General features: G+C 36.4%; 1 protein-coding gene and 1 long non-coding RNA gene across 3 annotated transcripts in view; one reads left to right on the top strand and one right to left on the bottom strand.

Annotated features, from left to right (window-relative positions):
- Window positions 1–1,413: 1,413 nt before the first annotated feature.
- On the bottom strand, window positions 1,414–7,198 carry LOC139150031 (uncharacterized). The gene is made up of 2 exons (XR_011556181.1): window positions 6,717–7,198; window positions 1,414–5,235 (listed from the first exon to the last, which is right to left on the bottom strand). It is a non-coding gene; the product is annotated as an uncharacterized lncRNA (long non-coding RNA).
- Window positions 7,199–7,648: 450 nt separating this feature from the next.
- Window positions 7,649–24,583, top strand: part of LOC139150015 (inositol-tetrakisphosphate 1-kinase-like) — a 26,688-nt gene continuing 9,753 nt past the window's right edge. Inside the window, exons 1-6 of one of the 2 annotated variants that reach the window (XM_070722154.1) lie at window positions 7,649–7,845; window positions 9,307–9,331; window positions 19,393–19,518; window positions 20,863–20,980; window positions 22,609–22,713; window positions 23,443–23,486. In XM_070722154.1, coding sequence (XP_070578255.1) covers window positions 7,769–7,845; window positions 9,307–9,331; window positions 19,393–19,518; window positions 20,863–20,980; window positions 22,609–22,713; window positions 23,443–23,486 — 495 coding nt within the window. In that variant the 5' untranslated portion in view covers window positions 7,649–7,768. The remainder of the gene's footprint in view (window positions 7,846–9,306; window positions 9,332–19,392; window positions 19,519–20,862; window positions 20,981–22,608; window positions 22,714–23,442; window positions 23,487–24,583) is intronic. The other variant, XM_070722156.1, reaches the window with a different exon arrangement.

Raw genomic sequence — 24,583 nt, 5'->3', positions numbered from 1 at the left:
GACAGTAGAAATCTTACATATTTTTAGTATATTTTGCATCACTGCATTAGCCTGGGGTTGTATCATAGATTGCCATGGACTCAAAAGATTACATCATTCAGAGTTTTGTAGGAAAAACAATCGAGTACCAACAGTCTATTCATAAACATGATTATTTTCACTTTGGACAATTTATACAGTGATTGATTTTATCACTGGTCAGAATTGGTGATAATATTGGCAACAGCAAATCTGTAACATTTCATGCCAATAATTCAAAGTAAACATGAAAATATCTGCTTTTGTGACAAAATTCAAGACATGTTGGCAAGAATGCATGGTTGTGAAAGTTGATAGTTTTCCTCAATTGTGCCAGAATGTTTCCTGTGAATCTACACAACAAAGATTTACAAAATTGGTGAAAAGAACAAGTTACATAACAAAAGTTAAAAGTCTTCAAGTGATAAGGAGGATTCAAATTCTTACCTCGACTAAATTAACAATATCCATGCACTGAAGCCCCCGACATGTGTATAGAAATATGAAGTTTAGCTATGATTTTCACTTTACACAGCACTAAATTGGGGACACTGACAGCTAGCCCTACAGTTGTTATCCTGAACACACTGAATCCTTTAGTAATATTTGGAGAAACCATGTCTGGGTTTAACACAATGAATATATCTGCAAAGCAAAGCTGCTGAACACTATCATCAAAATGTTTTTTGCTTAGTTAAATTAAGGTAATATGCGCCTCGAAAGTGAAAGACTTTTGCTCAAATTTTCCTGAATGAAAATTTTGACAATTCTCTTACCGAAGCAAAAATAAAAATCAGGGGTCACTACGCAAATTTGGGTACTAGAGAGACAAATTAGCAAAGATTTCCCGATATTTGAGATTCAAAATGGCTGCTATCCCTGTGTTAGCTCTATGGGGAAAAATAAAATTTCTGATTATCCAAAAAAACTAACCTAGTGAAAACTTTCCTTTCACCAGGAGGTTTAAAATGAACCCCCACAATGGTAGATCAGAAGAGAATTAATAAAATTTGAAAGCCTGAATTTCTGTCCACGAGGCTCGTTCTACCTTAATTAAAGAGCCATTACAAAGAAACTAAATAAATGTTACCATACATAGACACATTTACAGTCTTTCTTTTCTACACAATACAAATCACTCAAATACAGAGACGGAAAAGAATAAACATCATGCAAACGGCGATTCTTTGCATCTGATATACTACTTAAAAGCAATTATGAATGCCGATAGAACAGTATGAACTGAGTTCATTGTCTGCGTAGAAGGTTTAGTTGGCAGTGCATGAGGGGAAATGGTGGTTTTACTAGACCGGAGTGGTCAAACCCCACACAACTTGGTTGCATTGCTGAGCTGAATATAACTAGTAAGAACTTTCACAACTTAACACCGGAGTATCCGAGGAGCAATGAAACCCCACTGCTTCATGCAATGAAGTCATCCTTTATTTTATATACACAAAGTCACAGTCCCTCCTCCAAATTTATATGGCTGGTGTTTCTGTACAAACAGAATCCAGCATCTATGTATGTGATGATACGTTACAACCAAATTTGAATATGATGATGTGTAAATTTTGGTGTATTTTTCAACATGAGCTAGTTTTTCAAAATACAGCACAAAGTAGAAGTACACTGATACATAACTTTGGAGACAGAGACAGAACTACACAGAATAATAGTTGGACAAATCTCACCACTAGTTAAGCAAGGGGCTACATTTCTATGCTTATTGCTATTTGCCTGTGTTCACTTTGGTTCAAATGGGGAGAAAAAACCTACTGACTTTGTGTCGAAGCCAATTTGACCTCCCTTTTATCAAAAATACAAAATTCATGCATAATGTTAAACCATGTAAAGGATGTGCCAGCAAAATATGTATTTACATTGATAACAGAAATACTGAATTCAAATATACTTTGAAATAGCACACACCATAAACGCAAACATGGATGTATGTTATTATCCAAAATAATCTGAATACTCTTGACAGACTTGTCTCAATATATACCATTGATGATTCTTATTAAAACATATAACTTTTCAAAAAAGGATGGGAGTACGTTAAAAGTGCATGTGCACTGCTTGTCTCATATTTATACAACTCATTTGGAAAAAAATTTACACTTGGTACATGATGAACTAGTAATATTATTTACATCAGTTTGGCAGGAAAATACTATATATTATTGCATGAATACTGGTACATGTACATCTATTGATGTGCCCAAGAACAGAAGACACTTTGCCCGATGCCAGGAGGGCAAATTGTCTCCTGCTGCGAGGACATATAACCCATGTATTCAGGCAATAATATTTTTATTACATGCCTCTTCATGCTGTATGACGTTTAGTTACATGCAGGGCATTTTCAAACAATTTTACCATTATCGACCAGCATCAAACAGATGGATATTTAATCTTATCAAGTTTAAGCATCTACCTTGACGTCAAAGGTATTTCCATCATGGCCAACAATACTGTAGCAGACGATCACAGGGGTGAAATGATAGAGTGGCTAATGTCCTAGGAGGCGATAAAATCGATGAACATTCAGTCTGGCGAAACTTGAGTCATGCACAATTTTCAAAACTCGATTGTACCTTGCTTTTCATCACTCTGTCAACAATTCAGTGAAATAAATATCAACATTCCTTAAACTGTTAAAATGCAATGACCAGTTTCCATTTTTTATTTAAATCATGACCTTTTGAATTTGTTTCCAGTGAAAATTCCACCAGTTACAGGAAAGAATAGTTCCAGCTGCTTGTTTTTCTGTTGGCTTCAAAGGACCGGTAACTATGGAAACCGGTCCATAAATCGTTCACTTGGCCCACTAACTCCCTAAATGTTCCTATTCAAATCAATGTACTGATTTGCACTCACATCGAGGCATGTAAAAATAATCAGTATTTACAAACAACTGAAGCTTGAAACAGGGAAAATTTATTAATTGAGGTATCATGGCATTTCTCATTGGAAGATTTTAAATGTTTCCTGCACGGGGGATAAATTATTTTAATATAAACACTTCACTAGCTTCCGGAGTGTTATATCAAAGAATATTTTTTCAACCAGCATTTTTAGCATTTTCTCCTAGTCCAGATCATCAAAGTTGATTGTCGACAAATGTCTGACATATTTCAGTTTCATCATCTACTACTGCAAGTTCTGCCACCTCAACAATCACTCTGAAGCTCTTCTGGTCGACAGTGATATAAGATTGCGTGTCATTGCAAATGACAAATATTCTCCCTTCACAACATGTCCACTTATAATATTTTACCACAGGGCATGTACAGGTAAAACTACGTAACAATAAGAATGAACCAACTTGTGGGGGTGAAAGGGTTAATTCTTCTGCTTAATGTATACACCATTTTGATGATGTTTTATCACCTACTCTGGACTCTTGTCCACACATGACAGCGTGAAAACCCTGCTTTGCATTTTAGATATGACAGTCGGGAGTATCATTAGGACCAATGACACGTCATAACTCTTCAAACAATTTAAATTCCAAGAGTTTTATCAACATGCACCCACAGAAGTGTACATGACAATGTCTAGTGTCAATCTATCACTTTTACAGATATTTACTTTTATCGTTGAAATGGTGTAATTGTGGTATTTATTTCAGCAAGTAATAATCAAATGTGGTGAAGTAAATTTTTATGGATATTTCTCTAGTGTGGGATGTGCAAATATCATCTTTTCACAGTGATTAATCCCCTGTAGTTTGAGAAAGATATTGCATTTGTCCTCAATATATATATCAAATTAATATACAGCCACTTGATACAGCAAAAATTTGTACACCTCCTGTGCATTATGTATCAATGTTTATGCAAATAAGGCTGGCACACACGTGTTCAGCTATAAATTCTTGCTCTTTGATCCCAGTCCAATATTTGAACAGGTCACAGAATTTTCAATTAGCAAAAAGCATTATCAAAACAAGCTATGAATTTGCAATGTAATGACCAAACAATGCATGTGTACCCTCTGAAATAAATGACTTAACTGCATAGGCTGTTGTCATTTTTTTCTGTGAGAGCCAGTAAATGTTTTTGTTCAATGACAATAAACAATTTTTTTAGTGAAATTTACAGCACTTGATGTGAGCATTTTCATTTGTGTCTGGCTGGCTGGCCAGAATATTGTCTTGAATTTAGCAACACAGGCTACAATGGATATGACGTTGAGTGGACAAAACCTAAAAGGTCCACTGCATATATGCTGTACAAACAAGCAAGAACATTTTCACTTATTATCTCAAGTATGGCTGTACGTTAATCCCTCAATTATAAAGATATCTACATCATGCACATCCCTGAACGAAAATTTTTAAATTCCCACTATATATAAATTATAATCATAGCTATCACCTGCAATTAGACACATTTCTTTGTCATGAAAATGAAAATAATCTGTTGAAATTTACAGTTTCTAGTCATGATTATGAATAAAAAAACCCTGAAACGTACTCGCACCCTAAGCAAATGGAACAACCTGCTTTTTGATCAGAACTCAACGCAAATCACTGTAAAAACTAGGGTCCAAAAAAAAGTAAGAAATTTTCAAAAAAAATTCACTCACAGGAGCTGCCTGACACATCATTCATCATGTTTTTGTTTTTTTTTCAATATGTAAAAAAATTAATCTGATGCAAATCACATGAACAATTGGTAGACATGACAAGGAATCTCAATACATCTATCAAAACACCAGCACCAAGTATTCAGGTTACAAAGGAATGTTGTTACTTCATATAGTACCTATGTATGTAACATATCACCTCCATTCAAACAGTTCTTGGCCTTCCTTGGCCTCGTTCCCATCTTCATACACACAAAAAGAGGAACAATCATGAACGAGGTCTTCAGCGGATCACTTTTAGTACATGCTATAAGCACGCAGAAAATTTGTAAATACGGAAGCAGGAAGATAATCATCCATATCCAGAATGGCATGGATACAAGTTTACGGGAAAGGGATTCCAAAAGTGTAATTTTTCCAGGTTCCTTCTCCACCATTGCATCGTAGTTTTGAGAGTGTTCCAAGGCAAGGGCATTGTATTGGTCACTGATCTCAAAAATGTAGTACACTATTCCAATGCTGGCTGTAAGGAAGGCCACCACAAAGAGCCATGCCATGCGCTGTCTGAAATTCATTCTTTTGCCCCGAAGTACAACTTCACACAGAGTCCACATTTCAAACCTGTATGGAATATAGCATATCATGAGAAACGAAAAGCAATTTATGTCAATTCATGGATGAAAGTGATTATTGGCCCCGCAATGGGGAAACTAATGAAATAATACTGCGCAACTTATTCGCCCCGTAAGAAACTTAAAGCCATGGATAAGGGTTAACCCTTTCACCACCATGGTTTTTCCCAAATCCATTGTTTTCTATGGTAAAGTTGGACCTATATACACGGAACTGGGGGTGAAAGGGTTAAGTTTTAACTTACATGTAGGGTTAGCATCATCAGAAAGGTTAAGAAACATATTGACTCTTTACACGTACAGAACTGCCAAGACGACTGATCGATTGACATTGAAAGCAGAGAATACTACATTAAACAGGTTGGTAGACATGTTCTTTTGCAAAGGTAATATAATTTTTTCAGTTACAGTGAATATCCTCAGCCTTAATGGTAGTGTTGAATACAGCTACATGCGATGAGGAGTATCTTTCTTTGATTTCAGATTTATTTTAACTTATCCATCGATACTTTTTACTACACGTAGTACACAACACGAGTGATCATAATCAAACAAAAAATCAAAAGAGATCAAGTTAGGTTTTGTTATACGCGAGGTCAATACTTGTGCATGCATCACTGAGAGTAGGTTTGCCTTCAAGCCACAGCTGTAACCATAATGTTCATGGTTATATCTGCTCTTAAAATCTCATTATCTGGAAGTGCATCTTTTGATATTATTAATTGAAATGGCTTTGACCAGTACTGAGAAAAATAAAACTAAAATATGTCAATTTTTGAACATTTTGTTTGGTAATTACAAAATCTGATTCTCATGAGCACAATAGAAAAAGATGTGATCACTAAATAATTATAAAATAACTCACATCGCTGAAATTTCTATTTCATCCTTTTAGAGAGAAACTTTGTAGGGTGTCATTGTAGTGTTATTGTAATAAAGTCTATCAAGTCACATTTTCTCTCTGCACATTACTCTAACTTTAGAGTAACCATGCTCTCTGGTTGTGAGGTAAAACTTGATGTAACAAAGTCAAGAGTGCACAATGCACTGCTATTATAGTATTAGTAGCTCTGCATGGCTGGGATGTGTGTTACCAGCCATAGACCTCCCACGGGCCCTTTGACCGGTAACACACAGCCCTGCCACTCAGAGCTATGCTATAGGTGTTGGTCTCAACATAGAGTACCATTGATGGAGAGGCTGTACCTACCAATTTAAATGGTATTACTGGTACTATTTGAAATCTTTCACTGTAAGGGGTGTAATACCATTTCTCTGAATCGTCACTTTCCTGTGTGCACATCTCTTTGTCACTGGTACTTTTTCATAACCGCGCCATGAATAGAACATCACCAATCGCATTTATATGAACAGTTGAGCTATTTTGAACAGATTTCTCTATTGACAAGAAACACGCAGGGTAATTGTTTTTGTATTGTCGAGCATTATCTTCTAGACTCAAGAACTTACCATTATATTTTTGTTGGCGTTGGCAAGTAAATTCTCCTAGCGATATGTCGACGTGTGCGTTTCACCTGAACTAATAATGTACAACGGCCATATATATATACGGACCCGCTGCGCCGACAACACAGGCCTCAAATTCAGAAGTTTTGATCGTAGTCGATGCTGTTGACTGGCTGGGGTACACTGCACTCCTCCGCCTTTCTGCCAGTACAAGATTTCTTTCGTTGATGGAGAGCCTCAACTATCTCGACAGGTGGTTTCAAAAGTCTTCCGACGAAAACTACGACACGCTACCGGCACACAAAAACTCTTCACTCGCAAAACGTCGACTACAGCTGTTCGGTGACGGGATATACGCGTATGAGTAACAGCTGCATTCAATGAATTAATGCTAAATTCAGTGCACTAGTTATGTACAACGGGGCGAGATACCGTGCGTTGTGACCAGGAAGCTGCCATTGTAACACAGTGGCCTGATGGGTAATAAAGTGTTGATGTATATATCATCAATACTTTTTTGTAAAAATAACCTGGTTTTACTCAATTAGTGTGATGAATCTAAAATAATCAAATTTATCTAGGGTATAATGTGAATATAATCTTTGTGAGCGGGAGATTGGACCTCTGACCTCGTTGAGCTAGCAAGCGCCAGCGCCGCCTCTTGATGCCCTTGAGGCGAGGAAACTGGGTTATTCTAAATATTGCAGGGAACAATAAGGTTAATCTAACGAATCACTTCACAATATTTTCCCGACATGAGCAAAAAGGGAACTTTTGGAAAATGCTTAAATAGAAGGGATTTCTGTCAAACCTAATCTTATTGCACTGAAATCTCTTACAGTACTTAAAATTTAAAGATCCCGCTCAGCTTGAATACCCGCTAAATATGGTTCCATCCACGAGGCGGTGACCTAGCGAGCATTCTAAACTCTTGACCGACTCAACCCAACCCATATATCTCAGTATGAACAGACGATGGACTGACAGAAACTAGTGTGCTTCTTACTTGCTGCACGGCCGATTCTACCGTTTCCGAGGAAGCAAAGATCGTCAAAATGAGAAGGGTTGGATATTGGTTAAGTGAAAAGAAGCGAAAGAAACTCAACTTCGACGATTTCAGGGAGGAGTGGAGGTAATACTTTCGATGGTTGTCCAATTTTAAAATTGCAATAGTACTCTCAGTAATCAAAACATACTTGACAGATAAACAAGTATTGCTGTTCACAATCATAAGGTCGGCTTACATGCTTGATAGCGTTAAATATTTACCTATCATACGTTAATCGCTGGCATCCCAGTCCAATTTTTGTTCGGCCTTTTTTTATTACCACTGGTAGTTTGTTTGTACGTTGTTTGTTCTTGTTTGTTCACGTGTTCAGACAGATAGTTTTTCCAATGGTCTCGATCCTGTTCAGACTTTTATTCATTGCCTTCAAGCGCGGTAATCGTGTTGCAAGGGAACTCCAGGCCACGCTCAACTTTTGCAAAGGTGAAACTGAAGTTTTCAGTGCCTTGGCTTAATCTCAAAACACAATTGTTTGTTACTATTTGAAGAGGCAATTAAACATTGAATGACTGGTGTGTGCTAGAGTAACAGGACAAGTTTTGCAAAAAGTCCATGTATACATATAGCCCTGAAAATCCGTTGTCTTGTGTTTCGCACAGGCAATAAAGTATAATTCCTTTTTTGTCTAAAATTAAAATCAGAGCTTAATCTCATTTTCTTGCTAATTAAACATCAGCTATTAATAACAAATGAAAAGAAATGGAACAATTGTATGAATAGCAATGGCATTCAAAGTGGAAGCAGATTTTTTTTCATTGTTTTTGTCATTTTTCTCTCACCAAACAATATGATAACTACAAAGAACATGTGAAAAGAAATAAAACATCAGAGAAGGCAAAGCGTGGTACTTTCTGCAAAGTTTTTGTCCTACAATGAAACTGCATGATCAAAATGTATGAATTGTGTCACAAAGAGCAGCAGAAAACCCAATATCATCCTTGCATCTTTAATTTAACAACTTCAGATTAGCCCAAAATATAAAGTATGTGCTTCCAGTAACATACCTAAGAGAAATCCACATATTCTTGTATGTCAATTTTTATCTTTTAATTGTTGTGTCTTTGTGCCCACTCTAATTCGACGACAACAGAAATATCTAATAAACTCATGTAATAGTTTTGAAATGTGTAAAAGGACGTCAGTTTAACCATGGTAATAAAGGTCACCAGAAACACATATTTTATTATTTTGCCAAATAGTGTGAAGAAACGTTGACTCAGTTTAAATTATAAGAAGCTTGAATTTCTGTTGTTTAGATATCATTTTAGTTGCTAATGACATCCAGTTTTCATAGGTCATACCAATAGTTTGACATGATCACTGTCAAAAAGATAAGAGGAAAAAAAAAGAAAAGAAAAACTGACATGAAACAAATACGGTTCATTGAAACAGGAAGTTGATAAGACCGGAGCATTGGCCGCCAATGCAGGGTTGGGTTTCAAGTCACTGCATGACATGTAAACAGCTGCTAAATTATGCCTTACATGTAGGTTGGTAAGTGACCATTTTATTTTCTGTTTATTTCAGGTTAACAGGGCTGGAACTGGTACAGGTGAGTGTATACTGAGACATGATTTGTTATAATGCTGTACATAGTGAGTGTTTGTGTTAGTGCCCTGGAACAATTGCTCAGCACAATTATGGTGCAATAAAATGTGAAATGCTAAATGACATGTTGTAAATGCAATGAAGACCGTGTTGAGAAAACTGTACTTGGCAGCATAATGAATTTCTGATTTACATTGTAGCAGGATTTAAAGCGTTGTTGAACAACAGCTTTAGAGTTAAGGTCACAAACGAGGTCATTTTCTTCCAACCTACTGAGGCATTTACTGTGATAGGGCGGTAAAGGCTGCTATGCTGGATGTGTTAGGCTCTGTATTTCAGGATTAGATTGTAAAGTCAGATTTCAATATGTTTTCTGTAAATAACGTACCATCTTTATTAATGGTAGTGCATGAAAGGTCAGTGCTATATTGTTACTGTAACTAACACAATACATAAGCAGAAATTGATATACATATATCCTGCCCACACCTATTCCTGTCAATTGACGCATCACATGAGACCTAGGGATGATCACCAGATGAATCTGATGATTAACCATTATCAGAGAGTTGATTAAAACATGAAATCAGCTGACTTTGCAAACATTGGTGTCTCATTTCCAACAAAAGTTACATGAAGTAAAGCATATATACACTGTATTTGTATTCACATTTTGCTTCCACTTTTAGCACTTGATACATCATGAAACTGAGAAGCATTGTGGAAAACGCTGATTAGACAATGTAGTGACTGTGAAGTATTGACAAACAGGAAGGAGTAAAGTTCTCATGGTGTGACGACCCAACATATCCTATCACCAGAATGATAGAAATAATTTATTTGAAAACAAATTCAATAATGCTAAAAGATAGGAACATAGTTGCAGTAATGATAATGTCATAAAAATAGTTGTGTATCGTAAAAGCTATAATCAGCAAAAGTGTGAATGTGTGTACTTACACTGTTCCCATTGTGAAAGTTTTGTTTTATTAAGTTTGAATTTTTACACACAGAAGTATTATTGCAGTGTCTTTATTATTGGACTATGCTTTGTTTGCATTAGCAGATATACTAGTAGCTTCCAATCAGGTTTATCAGAGTTAATCTGTGCTATACATTAAACCAGATTATAGAACGCTCCATTCTTGTTGCCCGGTGAGTTGAAATCACAGAAACATAATGCAGATGTAGATCATGTAGTTAACAGTGCAATCCTTTCTGAGATGACAATATAAGTGTCAAGAGTTAGATTATTTATGAAGCTGTAATTTGTATAAGATGAAAGAACTCCAATTTGTGTGCTTTTCAGCACTTTCACCTGCAGAAAACTGTGCTTGGGCAATGTTGTTCCATGAATGTAAAAAATAGACTATTTTTTACATCCATGGTTGGTCTGAACACACTTCACTGTATGTCAGTGTTCACAGTAGGAATTTTCATGATGCTAGTAAAAGTGACTTGGTTTCTCTAGTCTTCCCAGTTGCTTTGATGACTCTGAGGAGAACAGTGTACAGTTAATGTATCAACAAAGTGTGTCCATCGTGAGCGTTCAATCACCTGAGACTACATGTACTCTGTTTCTGCTTAAAGAAAGCAACATGACACCAGGCTCATGTACGCTGTCAGCGATTGACACACATGATAATTAAATCACTTCCATGATCAATCCAATCAGTGCATGCAAGGCTGCTACCGTGGTTACCGAGTACATTATGTTTTGCTTTTCCATTAAGCAAATTCAGTATTGCGTCTTCATCAGCCCAACTTGAAATTTGGCTTTCAGGTTATTTAGTAGCTTCTTTCCATTAAAACAGCAGCTGATCTCCTTCTACTTCCATTTAAAGATAACATTTTTTTAGGGTGTGGCAGTTAGGGATTGGTCTTCATGATGGTATTCCTTTCTGTCCATTTTAAACTCAATCACTGCTTTGTAGGAAGTCAAAATATGTGACGGAAAATTGCTTTGCATTGGAGATGATTTGTACTTAGCATACATACATGGATACGCTGTTGATGTTTTTATGATGCTACAGGTGTGTAGTAGTATATCGACCTTAATGTTCATATTTTGGTCAAAGTACAGTACTCAAGTGCAGACTCTCCCCCCCCCCCCCCCCCCCCACCCCCAATATGTAATCTTTACATGCATCAGTGACACAATTCAATGCCACCTGCCTGGATCAATAACTGGATAATCAGAACATGATTTTAACTGAACTTTCCCTCTAGTTCATGTAGAATCCTAAGATGGAATGAAACTAGAAACCAGACATTATTGAAATGATGTTTTTTATCAATGTTACATGTGGAATCAGTTTATGGTTGTTAACCTGTGTCTGTTAGGATGAATTCATATCATAATGTTTTTATTGTGATTAATAATTCAATGTTGAAATGAGAAACCTATCTTTCATTTCTGAAAACGTCACATGTAAAAATACAGTATAGCTAGCATTTCTGGTGAGTATGAGAATAAATAAGGAGTATAGTAGCTCAAAGTAATGTCAAAATCATAAAAGAAGTTTGTTCAAGTTTAAGAGTGTTCGATCATGGCAACCAGAGTTTTAAGTTTGCTAAATCGGATCTTTTGCAAATAATGCTCAGCCAAAAAAAAGTGTATGAGTCAGGTTATGCGTGGGATTCTGGCTTGGAGGCTGATACCAGTTTGAAAGCGAGATATGACGTACATGGCTTTGTGTGAAACATCTGATAGGTGTTCCGTCACTGTGTGACGTTGTTCAGCTTGAGAAGATTGATAAGTGAGTGTCACAGATACAAAACCCCTTGAGTGTCACAGATACAAAACCCCTTGAAACATCAAGTTGCATTGCTTTGATGTCAATGATGCATCAGTCTCACAGATTTAGCATGTGTACTCCCACACAACTCCCAGCCACCAACAACAGATGTATCATAATCCTTACTCTGATAGTCATACATGTATAGCATTGGTATCTCTTCATTCCAAATATTGCAACCCCATTAATTTTTCATGAGTAGTTTTTATGGCTCTGATTCACAACCTGCATGGCGATGACGTGGTTATCAGTTCTGCTTGCAATAATACAGTCTCATTTGAAAAGTGTTGAAGCTGAGTTTAATTGCCATGGATGCAGTGATAGGGTTACAAAAGTCCCCCATGTGTTGAGTCCATGTTGTCGTGACTCCATGAATCCATGTAGACATTGTAAAGCCCACAGGTGGTATGTCTATTGATGAGTCACAAGGTAATATCGTCAAAAATTAATGATTTATATTGTGACCGCAGAGTCACCTCAAATCAGGGTTCATAGGTCGGCTGGTATTTTTGTCATTCAGTGACCGTTTTAGAGATTTCCATGTCAATAACTGTCTGAAATAAGATGATTATGAATATAATTTGTAGTATGTCTTTTGTGTCTTCATGAGAAATCAGACTTCCCAAAGCTGACTGACGTCTGTCTTATACGGCATCTATTTTAGAGAATTCAATTCTCTCTATTCTTGCAGTTAAGGTAGTATGCGCCTCAACATTTAAGTCTTAAGGTTTTGCTTTAACTTTTCTCAACAAACTTTCAACCCTTCTCTTAATATTTAGCAAGAATGAAAATCAGGGGTCACCCATGCAAATTTTGTACAAGAGAAACAAACTGCTTAAAGTTAACTGGTTTTTGAAATTCAAGATGGCCGCAATCACTGTGTTAACTCTCTATGGCAAAAAATTAAATTTGTGAGTTTCACAAAACTAAGGTGGTGAAACCTTTACTAACTCAAAGATCTTCAAACTGAGCCCCCACTCGTGGTAGTTCAGGAAAGTTTTAAAAATTTGAGTCAGAATGTCTGTTCCCGAGGTGCGTTCCACTGTAATCACATCCAACATATTGGCATCATTGGTTTGAAAGAATATGACTGTCCTGTCATAAACAACATGGAAATAAAACTTGTAGTTGTACTAGTATGTTGAAAAAAACTGATTGAGTTGATCTTCATGTCATCATGGAGGTAGTAGGTACCTCCATGATGTCATTAATATTGAATGATTCAAAATCTTGTAATTAAATAGTGGGATATTAAAATGATCTGAAAATTCGGGGAATGAAATTGAAAATGTTTTCAACATTTAACTCATGAGAGCTAGCTTCACTCTGTAAGCCAAAGCATTGGTTGGAATACCCATCAGCATATGCTAGAGTAAAAATCTGTCCAAAAAAAAACGTGTGGAAACACAAATGAACAAGTGCAGACCTGGCCATTTTCCTGGTTTCTATGGTACAGTCATTTGACTCAGAACACCTTGTATGTGTACATTTAGTGCTTATGTAATATTTGCTATTCAATACTGATGAATTCCTCACAGCCAGATTTCTCGCAGATCGTCCATGTAGCCGACACGAACACGAAGTGTGTGTTACGGCTATCAAAAACTATGAAAAATAGTAAAGAATGAGCTACAAAATCACTATCAGTTTTAAGTTGCAGGTAGAATAAGTCTGTGCCTTTGTAAAAAATACTAAAAAAATAGTAGAAAGTGAAGAACCAGCTGAAAGTTAGTTGAGGAGACCTTGACCGCATATCATTTGCATCTCATTGTCGGCTACATGGACTGTGTGCCAGATTTCTCTCAGTGTCTCTTCCTTTTCAATGATGTTTAAACTACTTTCGCTTGTGCAAACTTACGTCATATTAAACCAAAAGGGGGCCTACTGTTAGTCTATCTTGACAAGGAAGGTAGGTTTAACCATAGACACTATGGGTTACCCAACTTGATCACTGAAAATAGTCAACCATGCATTTTGGAACAGTTCCCATGCAAAGTGGAAGTAAAACAAAGATGATTGCATAAGGAATGATCAGCCTGTATGCACAGTCATTATCACATCTCACCATTAAATACCAGGCAGTTGACAACCACAAGTATTGCCAATAAGTCACCGTGCTTCAGCTCTCTACTCGTGTCCTGAGCATAGCTGCAAATACTTTTATCATGCCCTATAATAACTGACTTGATGAAATAATTTTTAGTAAAAAAGGCAAGTTCACACAATATAAATTTATATTAATCTGGGAAAGGAAACAGCCATTGTAAAGTTATTTTTTTTATGATAATAGTCCATAGTTACTAAAACATAAATTGTAAAATTATGTATAGGATAAAGCCGGAGTACGAGGGCTCTTCTGGTATATAAAGTCCAACTCAACGATAAAATGTCGAGGCCGCAGGCCGAGACATTTTATCGGAGGGTTGGACTTTATATACCAGAAGAGCCGGAGTACAAGGGTTTTATCCGACTTCAAACTATCGCCCCTAAATGATATATTTTCGTTTTCAATGTGTTTACGTCAACCGTCCCCTTTGTCAATGTAACATGTTTAGGGTATGAATTAAAACTTTTATTTGTGAAATAGCCTTCCAATGTAATGGAACATCCTATAAATGCCCTAGGGCACATTAGTTTAAATGCCCTAGGGCACATTAGTTTATGTTTGTACCACAGCAGATTTTGTGTTGCAGCTGGTTTCCGCTGTGTTACCAAATTTGAATATTAAAACATACCAGATGTCTACAGAATATGACATGTTCACTTTTGATTGGACAGTACTTTACTATGGCGCTGTCATTCGTTTCTGGAATTTGGTGACCAAGGCTTTACGAGTAGATAAAACACCCTGAATTGAGCACTCTGATTGGTCAATCAACAGTAGATAGTTTTTAAATATATATATATATATATATATATATATGGCATATATATATATGGCATGTATATATATGGCATATATATATATAGTATATATATATATATATATATATATATATATATATATATATATATATATATATATATATATATATGGCATACCTGATTGATTGCATCATTAGACCACATTGATAAATACAATACTGAAACAGAAGTACAAATAGCACAATATTATTATATTTCTCCATTTAGTACTTATTTTATCTTGTTCCAAGTGTTTCCATAAAAAATGACACTGTTCACAGTGTAATTTCTTCTCAAAGTTGTCAAAACAGATCATAAGATTGTTACTCAGTGTCTTGACACAGATCCAAATGAAACAGAATGTAAACAACACAACAGATAAATTGGATCCCTGGCACCCACTCGTGACACCTGCATTGAAGTTAGTTTACATTTCCCAGTCTTGGCATATCATACCTGTAAAGGCCTTTGTTAAGTACATATTACAGCTTAGACCCTTAAAAAAAATTAGGGTCTATGGTTGCAGCACCTGGTTGTCATCGTTACTGGCCGTGTTTGCGTGCAGATACACTACCTGGGTGTAAATGTGTCCATGAAAGCTGTATTAGTATCTGACAGCCTTTAGGTATATACTTCCTTGAATAGGGGATGCATACAGCTGAATAGAGCTACATGTATAGGTATAGGATTGCTCATCATGAACACGTAGGATTCTATGCCCTACAGGCATTGATTCATTCTTACTGTGAAAAAAACAAGATTTTTCAAGACAAGTGTAGCTAAATCAGTTCCTGGTTTCTTTTTCCCTCAATCCATGCAATGTAATAATACTAGAAATTGTTTTTTGCGAAACAAAATTCTCTATATATATGTTGTATATGAAAACAGTGTGCTTGGCATATGAATATCATGTCTGTCTGTTAGAATACAACATTATTGTGATGCAAATTTTATGATTGTAACCGAACATTAAAACAACTGCACACTGATTTATCTTTCCAAAGTAAAACAATTTATACATGTTTTGTGGTACACATTCACTGTAATGACAGATGACTGAGACCAATTTTTACCCATAAAAAATATTAAACTGCACCAAATTTTACCGGTAGTGACTGAACAATATGCATTTTCACGTGCACATGTACAAACTACATACCATAACTTGTTTATGCAGTATAATGAAATGTGAGATGATACTCTTTTGGTCTTCAAGTCATCATTGATAAGTTCTGGCATTTGTTCTTGTTGAATATGAGTATTTACATGGTGTTAGTCTTTGGTTTTCAATTATGAAACTGTTATCAGGTTGTCAGTTTGCTTTTCAATAAAGCTGATAAATAACCTGCCCCTTCTACAACATTGCAATACATGTATGTGGTTCTAGCTCTTAAAGGCCTTTTTGGTGATCCCTGGGATCGCCTTTGTTCCCTTCGTAAGAGGATTATGGAGCTGCGATAACCTTTGGTTTTCCATTGAAAGTGTAATCTTGTGGGTAAATTCTCTGATGAGATAATCTGGCGCCAATGCAGGCCATTAAAATCATATCGAGAGTGTCATAAATGGCAAGGTCATTTATTTTGAAAAATTAAATATGTATATTTGTGTTGCCATTTCAGTGCTGGTATTATTACATAATGCATTCTCACTCTAAACATGTCATCATTTAAAATTTTGTTTAGCTTTTGTATGGAATTTACTGTCTGTACTCGATGATGTTGGCATAACCTATCGGTTATATAATGTCCACATATGTAATCAGGGTTTTACGATCTCTTCACCTATTGCTAAAACTACAGGTACACTGTACAAGGGGTGATCCACTCTGCTCAATACTACCGTGAACAAACAAAAACATTAAAGATGGCTCCTGTAAGAAAAAACGTATTATTAATATCATGTACAACCTAATTATATACATGTCTTTGTGTAAGCTTAAATACATCAAAAGTAAATTCAAGGCTTGAAGCTTTGTAAGGTATGTGTGCTGATGATTTGTAAAAATTTCCTCAAATTTTTTTTTCATTGAAGCTCCAGACAAGCCGAATGCTCTAAAAGACACTCATAATTGAATTTTTCAGATCTGTGTGGCTGTGTAAGATAATCATCTCATTGCCTACGGACTTGCAGTAAAGTAAAAGCTATCTTCTTGTACAAGTATTTTAGTCAAAGAGGGGAAACACAGATTGGGATAAGAGTCGTGCAATATGTTTTTTTACATCAGCATTTCAAGATTGTATGTGCACACTGGAGAAGAGTATAGCCAGACAGTATTTAATGTCTGACAACCATGGACATTCTCAGACATCTCTGCATACACACGGTAGTGCTAAATTACCCATAACACTAATCAGTGATTAGTCTGCTCATTTCAAAATAACTGAGAAATTGACACAGAATGAACGGAATGTCTTGGAGTCAGTATGTGACGTTTCCCCGCAGACCTCTAAACTCACAAAATTTGATGAAATGTATCAGTGAGGCCAAACTTCGTGACGTACCTATGCAATAATAAACATCTTCCGTATGAATTTCCATTCATGCAGTCATGTAGACATATCACCAAAGCTATTCAGGGCTTTTCAAGATGCATTCATCATTGGTTGGTATTATGTGAGAATGTGCACATCTCCAATGAAGGTCATATTTCTTGTTGCTAAGGGAGCATCTTTCAGCGTCTCAGAATCTCAATCATAGCAGATATACTTCGTGGATAATTAGCTATTTGTGTATCAGTACCAGCAACTCTGATTATGTGAAGGGAATCTGCAGTATACATGTATTTGGTTCATTCTGCTTTGAAATCAGTGGTTTTCAGGTTCCAACAATGTGTTGGTTCTGTATTTTTCTTTTACCACAATCAATACATTGCACTGGAGTAATGATGAAAATGGTAAAAACATGTAACACCTTTTGCTGATTTTGAAAATCAGGGAGGTATCAATATGTGGTACTCATAATTCTTGTGAGTGATATCACAATCCTAAATAAGCGCAGCTACATTCTGACAAAGCAACAGAGTTTATAGGAATTCTGCAAGCCAAATTAGACAAGTGGGTTGTCTGTGTTGACTCTTCAGTGATTGATGCTGTCCGTGTTAGTGGTCTCGCTGTGAGTAATTGATCATGCAGAATAAACTCTTCGATAATTTGGTTAAATTATTAACAGTGGATGATGTAATGTGGTGAGTCATTGAGAAGCCATACTGTGTAAACATTTTATCAGAGTTATGAATATTGTTAATGTGTGATAGCATTCTTCCATTTGAATAGTCAAGGATGTTTGTAGAGCTACTTTTGGAAATTTTAGCTGAGAAATTGGTTACAAAGATTTTTTAATGTTCATACATTAAACAATCTCAGTATATCGGTATATTTTGATTCAATAATAATATCTGACTGTAGACATACCGGTAATTGTGAGTTAGGGTAAGAGTTGAAGTGGCAGTGCTGGTACACCATTTTTTTCAGTGCTAAACTAAACATGTCAAATATGAAATCTTCTCAAAACAGATGACAGAATTTGTTCCTTGAACTAGCATATTGTGACTGCTAGAATTTTGTCTGTAACTTACACATATTGATACAGTACAGTTGATACAATTGCTGTCCAATATTTTAGTATGTGTCTATTGATGTATGGTATATAACCAGCACTGTCATACGCATAGTTTGCATATATTTAATCAGCAGACACACTACTACTATCAGTACTGCTAAGTTCTTTCACTCATGGAAAAAATTGAATGTTTTGAACTGAGAAATGTTTTAACAGTGATACGAAACAAAAATGTGCCGTGCACAGGAGAGAGTGGAGATACATGATCCTTCCAACTCCGATCCCATCCCTATCCAGACCACTCCCCAGACAAATTTAAGCTACAACCCACACAGTTTGAAAAATGCTTGGACGGGCAAGGCTACAACCCACACAGTTGAAAAATACTAGGATAGGCAAAAGGCAGTTAATGATACAGCTGAAAGCAAGCATTGAAATAGATGTACACAAACCCATCACGAGTACATGGTATCTTAACAGGGATTGACAAGTAATGCATGTTTTGATTAGCCATTTATTTCTTCCATTTACTCTCATTTAATTTATCAAATGAGCTTTCTCTGTGGATGTGCCAGTAGACAAGGTAGGAGCTTCCCCTTTTAAGTAATGTCTTCCAGGATAATGCTTCTCACATTTCCTTGAAAGGCAGGTAGTTTAATAAGATTGCCATTTTAACCCTTTCACCACCATGGTTTGTCCCAAATCCATTGTTTTCTATGGTAAAGTTGGACCTGTATACAGGGAACTGGGGGTGAAAGGGTTAATGGATCCTTTTTTCTTGTGTTCTTCCATCCTTTACCAACAGATTGATCTGTCCAAACCGCTGGAGGAGCAAGGACCGTTTGATGTCATCCTGCATAAATTAACAGATGTGGTTGCTAAGTCTGATGAAGGCGACATCAAATCGCAGAGGATGTTGACGAATTTGGAGGTACAAAAGATTGCTACCCCCCTTTTAACCAAGTTGAAGTTTTAAAGACCTCTGTCGTGCTCATGACATCTATCAAAATATGAGAAATCCAAGTTCATTGCAACTATAAACAGCATGTGCAATTTTGATCTTGCAAATGTCAAGCATAAATGTTTACATTCAGTCTATTTATGGGCATTGAACAGATGATAAATCAGATGAAATGGAACTTCAGGAAGATGGTTTGATTGGCAAGCTTATCGAAAATTGGTGTGTTTTCAAGAAAATTCAGTCTGGTTATTGAAATCCGCACCCCATGGAGAGAAAGAGGGTTTATTCAACAGTTTACTTCCTTCATTGAGATCACAATTCTCTGCAATATTTTGAATATTTAACAATGGTTCAAAGTCCACAGACCTACGGGTCAGGTCTTCCACTCATGACTGTGGTTTTAATGTAACATATTAGCTTCAGTTGATGGGAAATAGATGTAGGATGTTTGGGCTTGCCCCAGCAGGCATCTAGTTTGTGAAATAAAAATGAATTGTATTTTTGGATCTGTGACGATATTCCCATCAATGGTATATGTAATGTTGGTTCGCTTCTATACTGCCAACGGCCACTTTTGCCATTTTGGCCTTTTAATTTTGTTTTATTTAGCAGAATGACATTTAGGGTTAGTGCCGGGCTCAACCTTTAGCACTTACCCTTGGGCCTTCAGTACCTAGCTGTGAGTAAAATTACAAACCCTGACTTCATATCCATATATGGCACTTGAACCCCTTGTCTCTGACACTGGGTGCTCCGATAGCTTGTGTCATAGGCAGTCTAGACAAGAAAGCATGTGGGACTGTTGACAGTCTAGTTCACTGCCTGGATATTTAAGGAAAATTATACGACTTGACTTTGGAATATCCTTACTTTCTCAGGAAGTGTTTACAGATTTAAAATAAGCACTCTTTAGAAATGTCAACGTTAGTGAAACTCATGCCAATGATCAGGTGCCTGCCATATGATGCACAGTTGTGTATTGGGTATCGTTGGCTTTTTATATCGATTTGGGAATTTCCAGCTATATGTGAATTGAAATCTGGACAGAGTTCTGATCCACATGCAGTATTTACAGTAACGTCACATGGATTTGAATTTAGCATGTGACAAGTCTACTCATCGTTCAGTTTGCAGACATAGTTTACAGGTCATGCACAGAGTACGTACCAATACATTAAGAGGCATACTGCTTTAAAGCTGTCTCTACTTCCATATTGTGCATGGAAAGGTAAAAGTACATTCCAGTATTCCAGTCATCTACTGTACTTCAGCAATTCTAGGTCAGTGATATAGTTTCTGTTAATATTTACACAGGACTACATACGAAGTCATCCCACTGTGATTGTCATCGATCCATTACAGTCAGTGCGTAAATTACTCAACAGACACATCTCATATAAACTTGTACAAGACTGTAGCGTGTCCTTCCAAGGTAAGTAATCTTTCTTGTCATATAAAAGCAATTACTCTGTCTGGAACTCTTCATCTCACCTCAATTTTATCTGACCATCACAGTTACTGGGATTTATCAACACACATTGCTTTAATTGAGTTCACAATGTCGTTACAGTGGGTAAGTACTCACAAATGTATGCAGGACTGCAGTCCAATTCTTAGAACTCGTTACATTATATAGTATTGATCCTTGTGATACCAATCTACATCTGATCAGCATTTGTCGCTATGCTTAGCGTTGCAGTCGTATAATGTTTATTTTAGCCATCATCAGTCTATTGGATCTCAGATCAAGAAATATCCTTAGATTAGAATTTTAGTGTGTCATCCACTGACTCTCAGTGTCAGCCTAGTTCTTACTTTTTATGTCATTGGTGTTATTTTAAAATTAAGTGATAAATTGTTGTAGGTACCAGAATCCAGCATTCTTCGCTGACCTTTTCATTTCCTTTGAAACACTGAACCCTAGACCTGAGCCACAGCAATAAGATCCAGGTTACAGTGTATGCTTATTTGAGTTTCAAAATCATTCCAGACTTCAAAAGTTAAAATTTAAGTATTACGGAAGTTGTGCCCAATTTTACCAACTGAATGTGTTCAATTCTTGCACAGTGTCTTACTGAGCAGTGCCGAGGTATGCAAATCAAGTGCCAATGGTTATGATCATTGGCTGAAAATAATGCACTAAGTTGCAGTATTATCAACTTTTTTTAGGTATATAGTGTACAAAAATATTAGTCTGCCTGCCTGTTGACAGTTGTCACAGCAATCCTACACATTGAAATAACTGCCACACTGTGTACAGTACAGTCAAGTGCCCTCTCTCTGCCATCCCTATGATCCCCGTGAGTCACAGTGCCGTCTCACTGCCAGTACAGTATGATTCCCATGAGTCACAGTGCCCTTTCACTGCCAGTACAGTATGATCCCTGTGAGTCACAGTGCCCTCTCACTGCCAGTACAGTATGATCCCCGTGAGTCACAGTGCCCTCTCACTGCCAGTACAGCATGATCCCTGTGAGTCACAGTGCCCTCTCTCTGCCAGTACAGTATGATCCCTGTGAGTCATAGTGCCCTCTCACTGCCAGTACAGTATGATCCCTGTTTGATCACAGTGCCCTCTCACTGCCAGTACCGTATGATCCCCGTGAGTCAAGTGCCCTCTCTCTGCCAGTACAGTATGATCCCCATGAGTCACAGTGTCCGCTCACTGCAGATTCAGCAGTCTTGTCAAAATTAACATACCCAATTATGGTTCATGCTGTTATGAGTTTCAGCAAGAACATATTTGTGTTAATCACGGTGTCCATGAATTTTGCAAAATTGTGCATACCCATCTATCAAGCATGATTGAAAATTTGAAATGAGACATTTTAAAAAATTCTGTGCTTGTAATACACAGCTGTACTCATACATGTGTGAAACAGACAATAAAGTCTGTTTCACACATACTTCTGCTTACCCAACATGGACACGTATGTGTATGTAAAGTCTTTACAATACAGCGCTTTGCCAAATCTTGACCTGCGATTCTGCGTCAATCATTTGAACCCTTGCTACTTATGTGACATACCTTCATGTCATTTTTACTTTTGATACTTTCAGATACATATCCGGCAGTTGGCACCCCGAATTTTGTAAAGATTGAAACTACCGATAAAAATGAAATATTGAGGTTAATGAACTCAGCACAAGTAGAATTTCCCATTGGTAAGATTTGCATATGCCACTTTTTATTGTTCCTTTTAAAAGCTATAAAGCTTGCATTTGAAAGAAAAAAAATCAGAACTGGGTATTCTTGTGTTGGTTCCACCTTTGTCATTGAGTTTTTCTTCTCAGAGGGGTCAACGGTGAAAGGGTGGTAAAAATAGAACCATGCAAGGCTGAACCGTGCAAGGCTGAAAAAAAAATTAAAAATACTGTAAGAGAAAAAAAATAACATTGAGGTTGTACTATGTAGGTTGGAGCTTCTTGACCTTTTCTGGTGTAAAAATTACTAGATTTACATTTTTGTTTTCATTCATTGTTTGGGAGTTTTTTAAATAAGAGCTGAATACTTTTAAACTTGTGTGAATTTTTTGTTAGTTGGACATTATGGTTTGACTCTCCAGCCAAAATAAATCTGACTTCATGAATGGAATATTACATGTATATGTGAGGAACTGATACTTAAAAAATCTCTGGAGATTCATTCATTGGTTTGAAACATCCCCAAAATATTTATTGCATATGACATGGAATTTGAAATTTAAGGATAGAATTTACGGCTGGTACATGTACGAACATAATTCATATGATTTCAAATGAAAGTGTGGTTTAATTTTATTTTGGACTAGCTGACGGTAAAATTTGATCACCGCAAGTTGTAGTGATGTCTATAAAAGGGCAGAAAAGATTTTCTTACCCACTTGTGTTTACAGTGTTTCTATTGCTTTCCAGTATGTAAAGCCCTACAAGGCCATGGATCGTCCCTATCCCATATGGTAAGTTCTATATGCATCATGTTTATTCAAAAATGGCAGATCAGTTGACCTATTGTGATTGTAGTCCTAACCATTAATTAAACCCAGGTTTTCAGTGATATATTTTACACCTGTGGTATGTTCCTTCCATTCTGATTCTATTTGACAAAATTTCTTCATCTCTTTCCACAAAATTTTGAGAAATGCAATACCCATGTTGCGAGGGCCATAAACTAATAAAACAGATCCTCTAACATATCAACAAAAAAATTTTTGCATGTTATAGGCAAATCTGTTCTATGCCTCTGAAAGCAAACCTTTGTAAATTGAGAAGCCCAACTGACAGGCATGATCATTCTGTATATCACAGTATTTGTATCATTTTTTATTGGAATGACCGTTATGAAGATAGGTCACCGTACTCTTGCAAGGCAGTGGTGCCATTTGTTAATAATCAACTGTTCCACATAAATGTAAAATCTTATAAATAATTTCATACCATTTATGCAAACATGTACATGTAGATCTGTGCTAGTTTATTTCTTCCAATGTAAAACAAGGTTTTGTGAAGAATGACGGTGGGGAAATAGTGGAGAAATGAAATTTAGAATACCTTTGAAAAGATTTGTCGTGCTGGTCTAAACTTTCTATCACAGGTAATGGTAAAATATAAAAAGCAATGCATGTGTTTTCATACAACATGCATATTCTTGTGTATGAGCATATGCTGAAGTAATTGCAATTTCCATCGCTTTCACGGTGTAATTCACTGAGTGCAACATGTGGCCTGAAGTGATCACAAATTGTCGTAATCTCCAGAGAGGGTTCAGCCTGTCTGGGATTGTAATTTGATGAAGCAATTGCAGTTGCCATAACTCATCCACAACAGAAAGGGTATCTGTCGTCAAAGACATTTCTCTAATCCTAATGTCTCCTTATTTTGCATCAGCTTGTTCTTTTATTTCATTCAATATCATTATGAGCAGAACTGCCATACTACCTCCAATCATTAAAAATAATAGGACTGTTTGCAAATGATGTCATTGTTTGTCAAGATTTTTCCTCAAGTTTTGATTATATTTTTGGAAATTAGTCAATCAAGAACAGCAGAAATACAA

The sequence above is a fragment of the Ptychodera flava genome, chromosome 14, assembly GCF_041260155.1.
Source record: "Ptychodera flava strain L36383 chromosome 14, AS_Pfla_20210202, whole genome shotgun sequence".
In the NCBI taxonomy this organism is placed as follows: Eukaryota; Metazoa; Hemichordata; class Enteropneusta; family Ptychoderidae; genus Ptychodera; species Ptychodera flava.
This window is presented reverse-complemented; position numbering and strand designations above follow the sequence as displayed.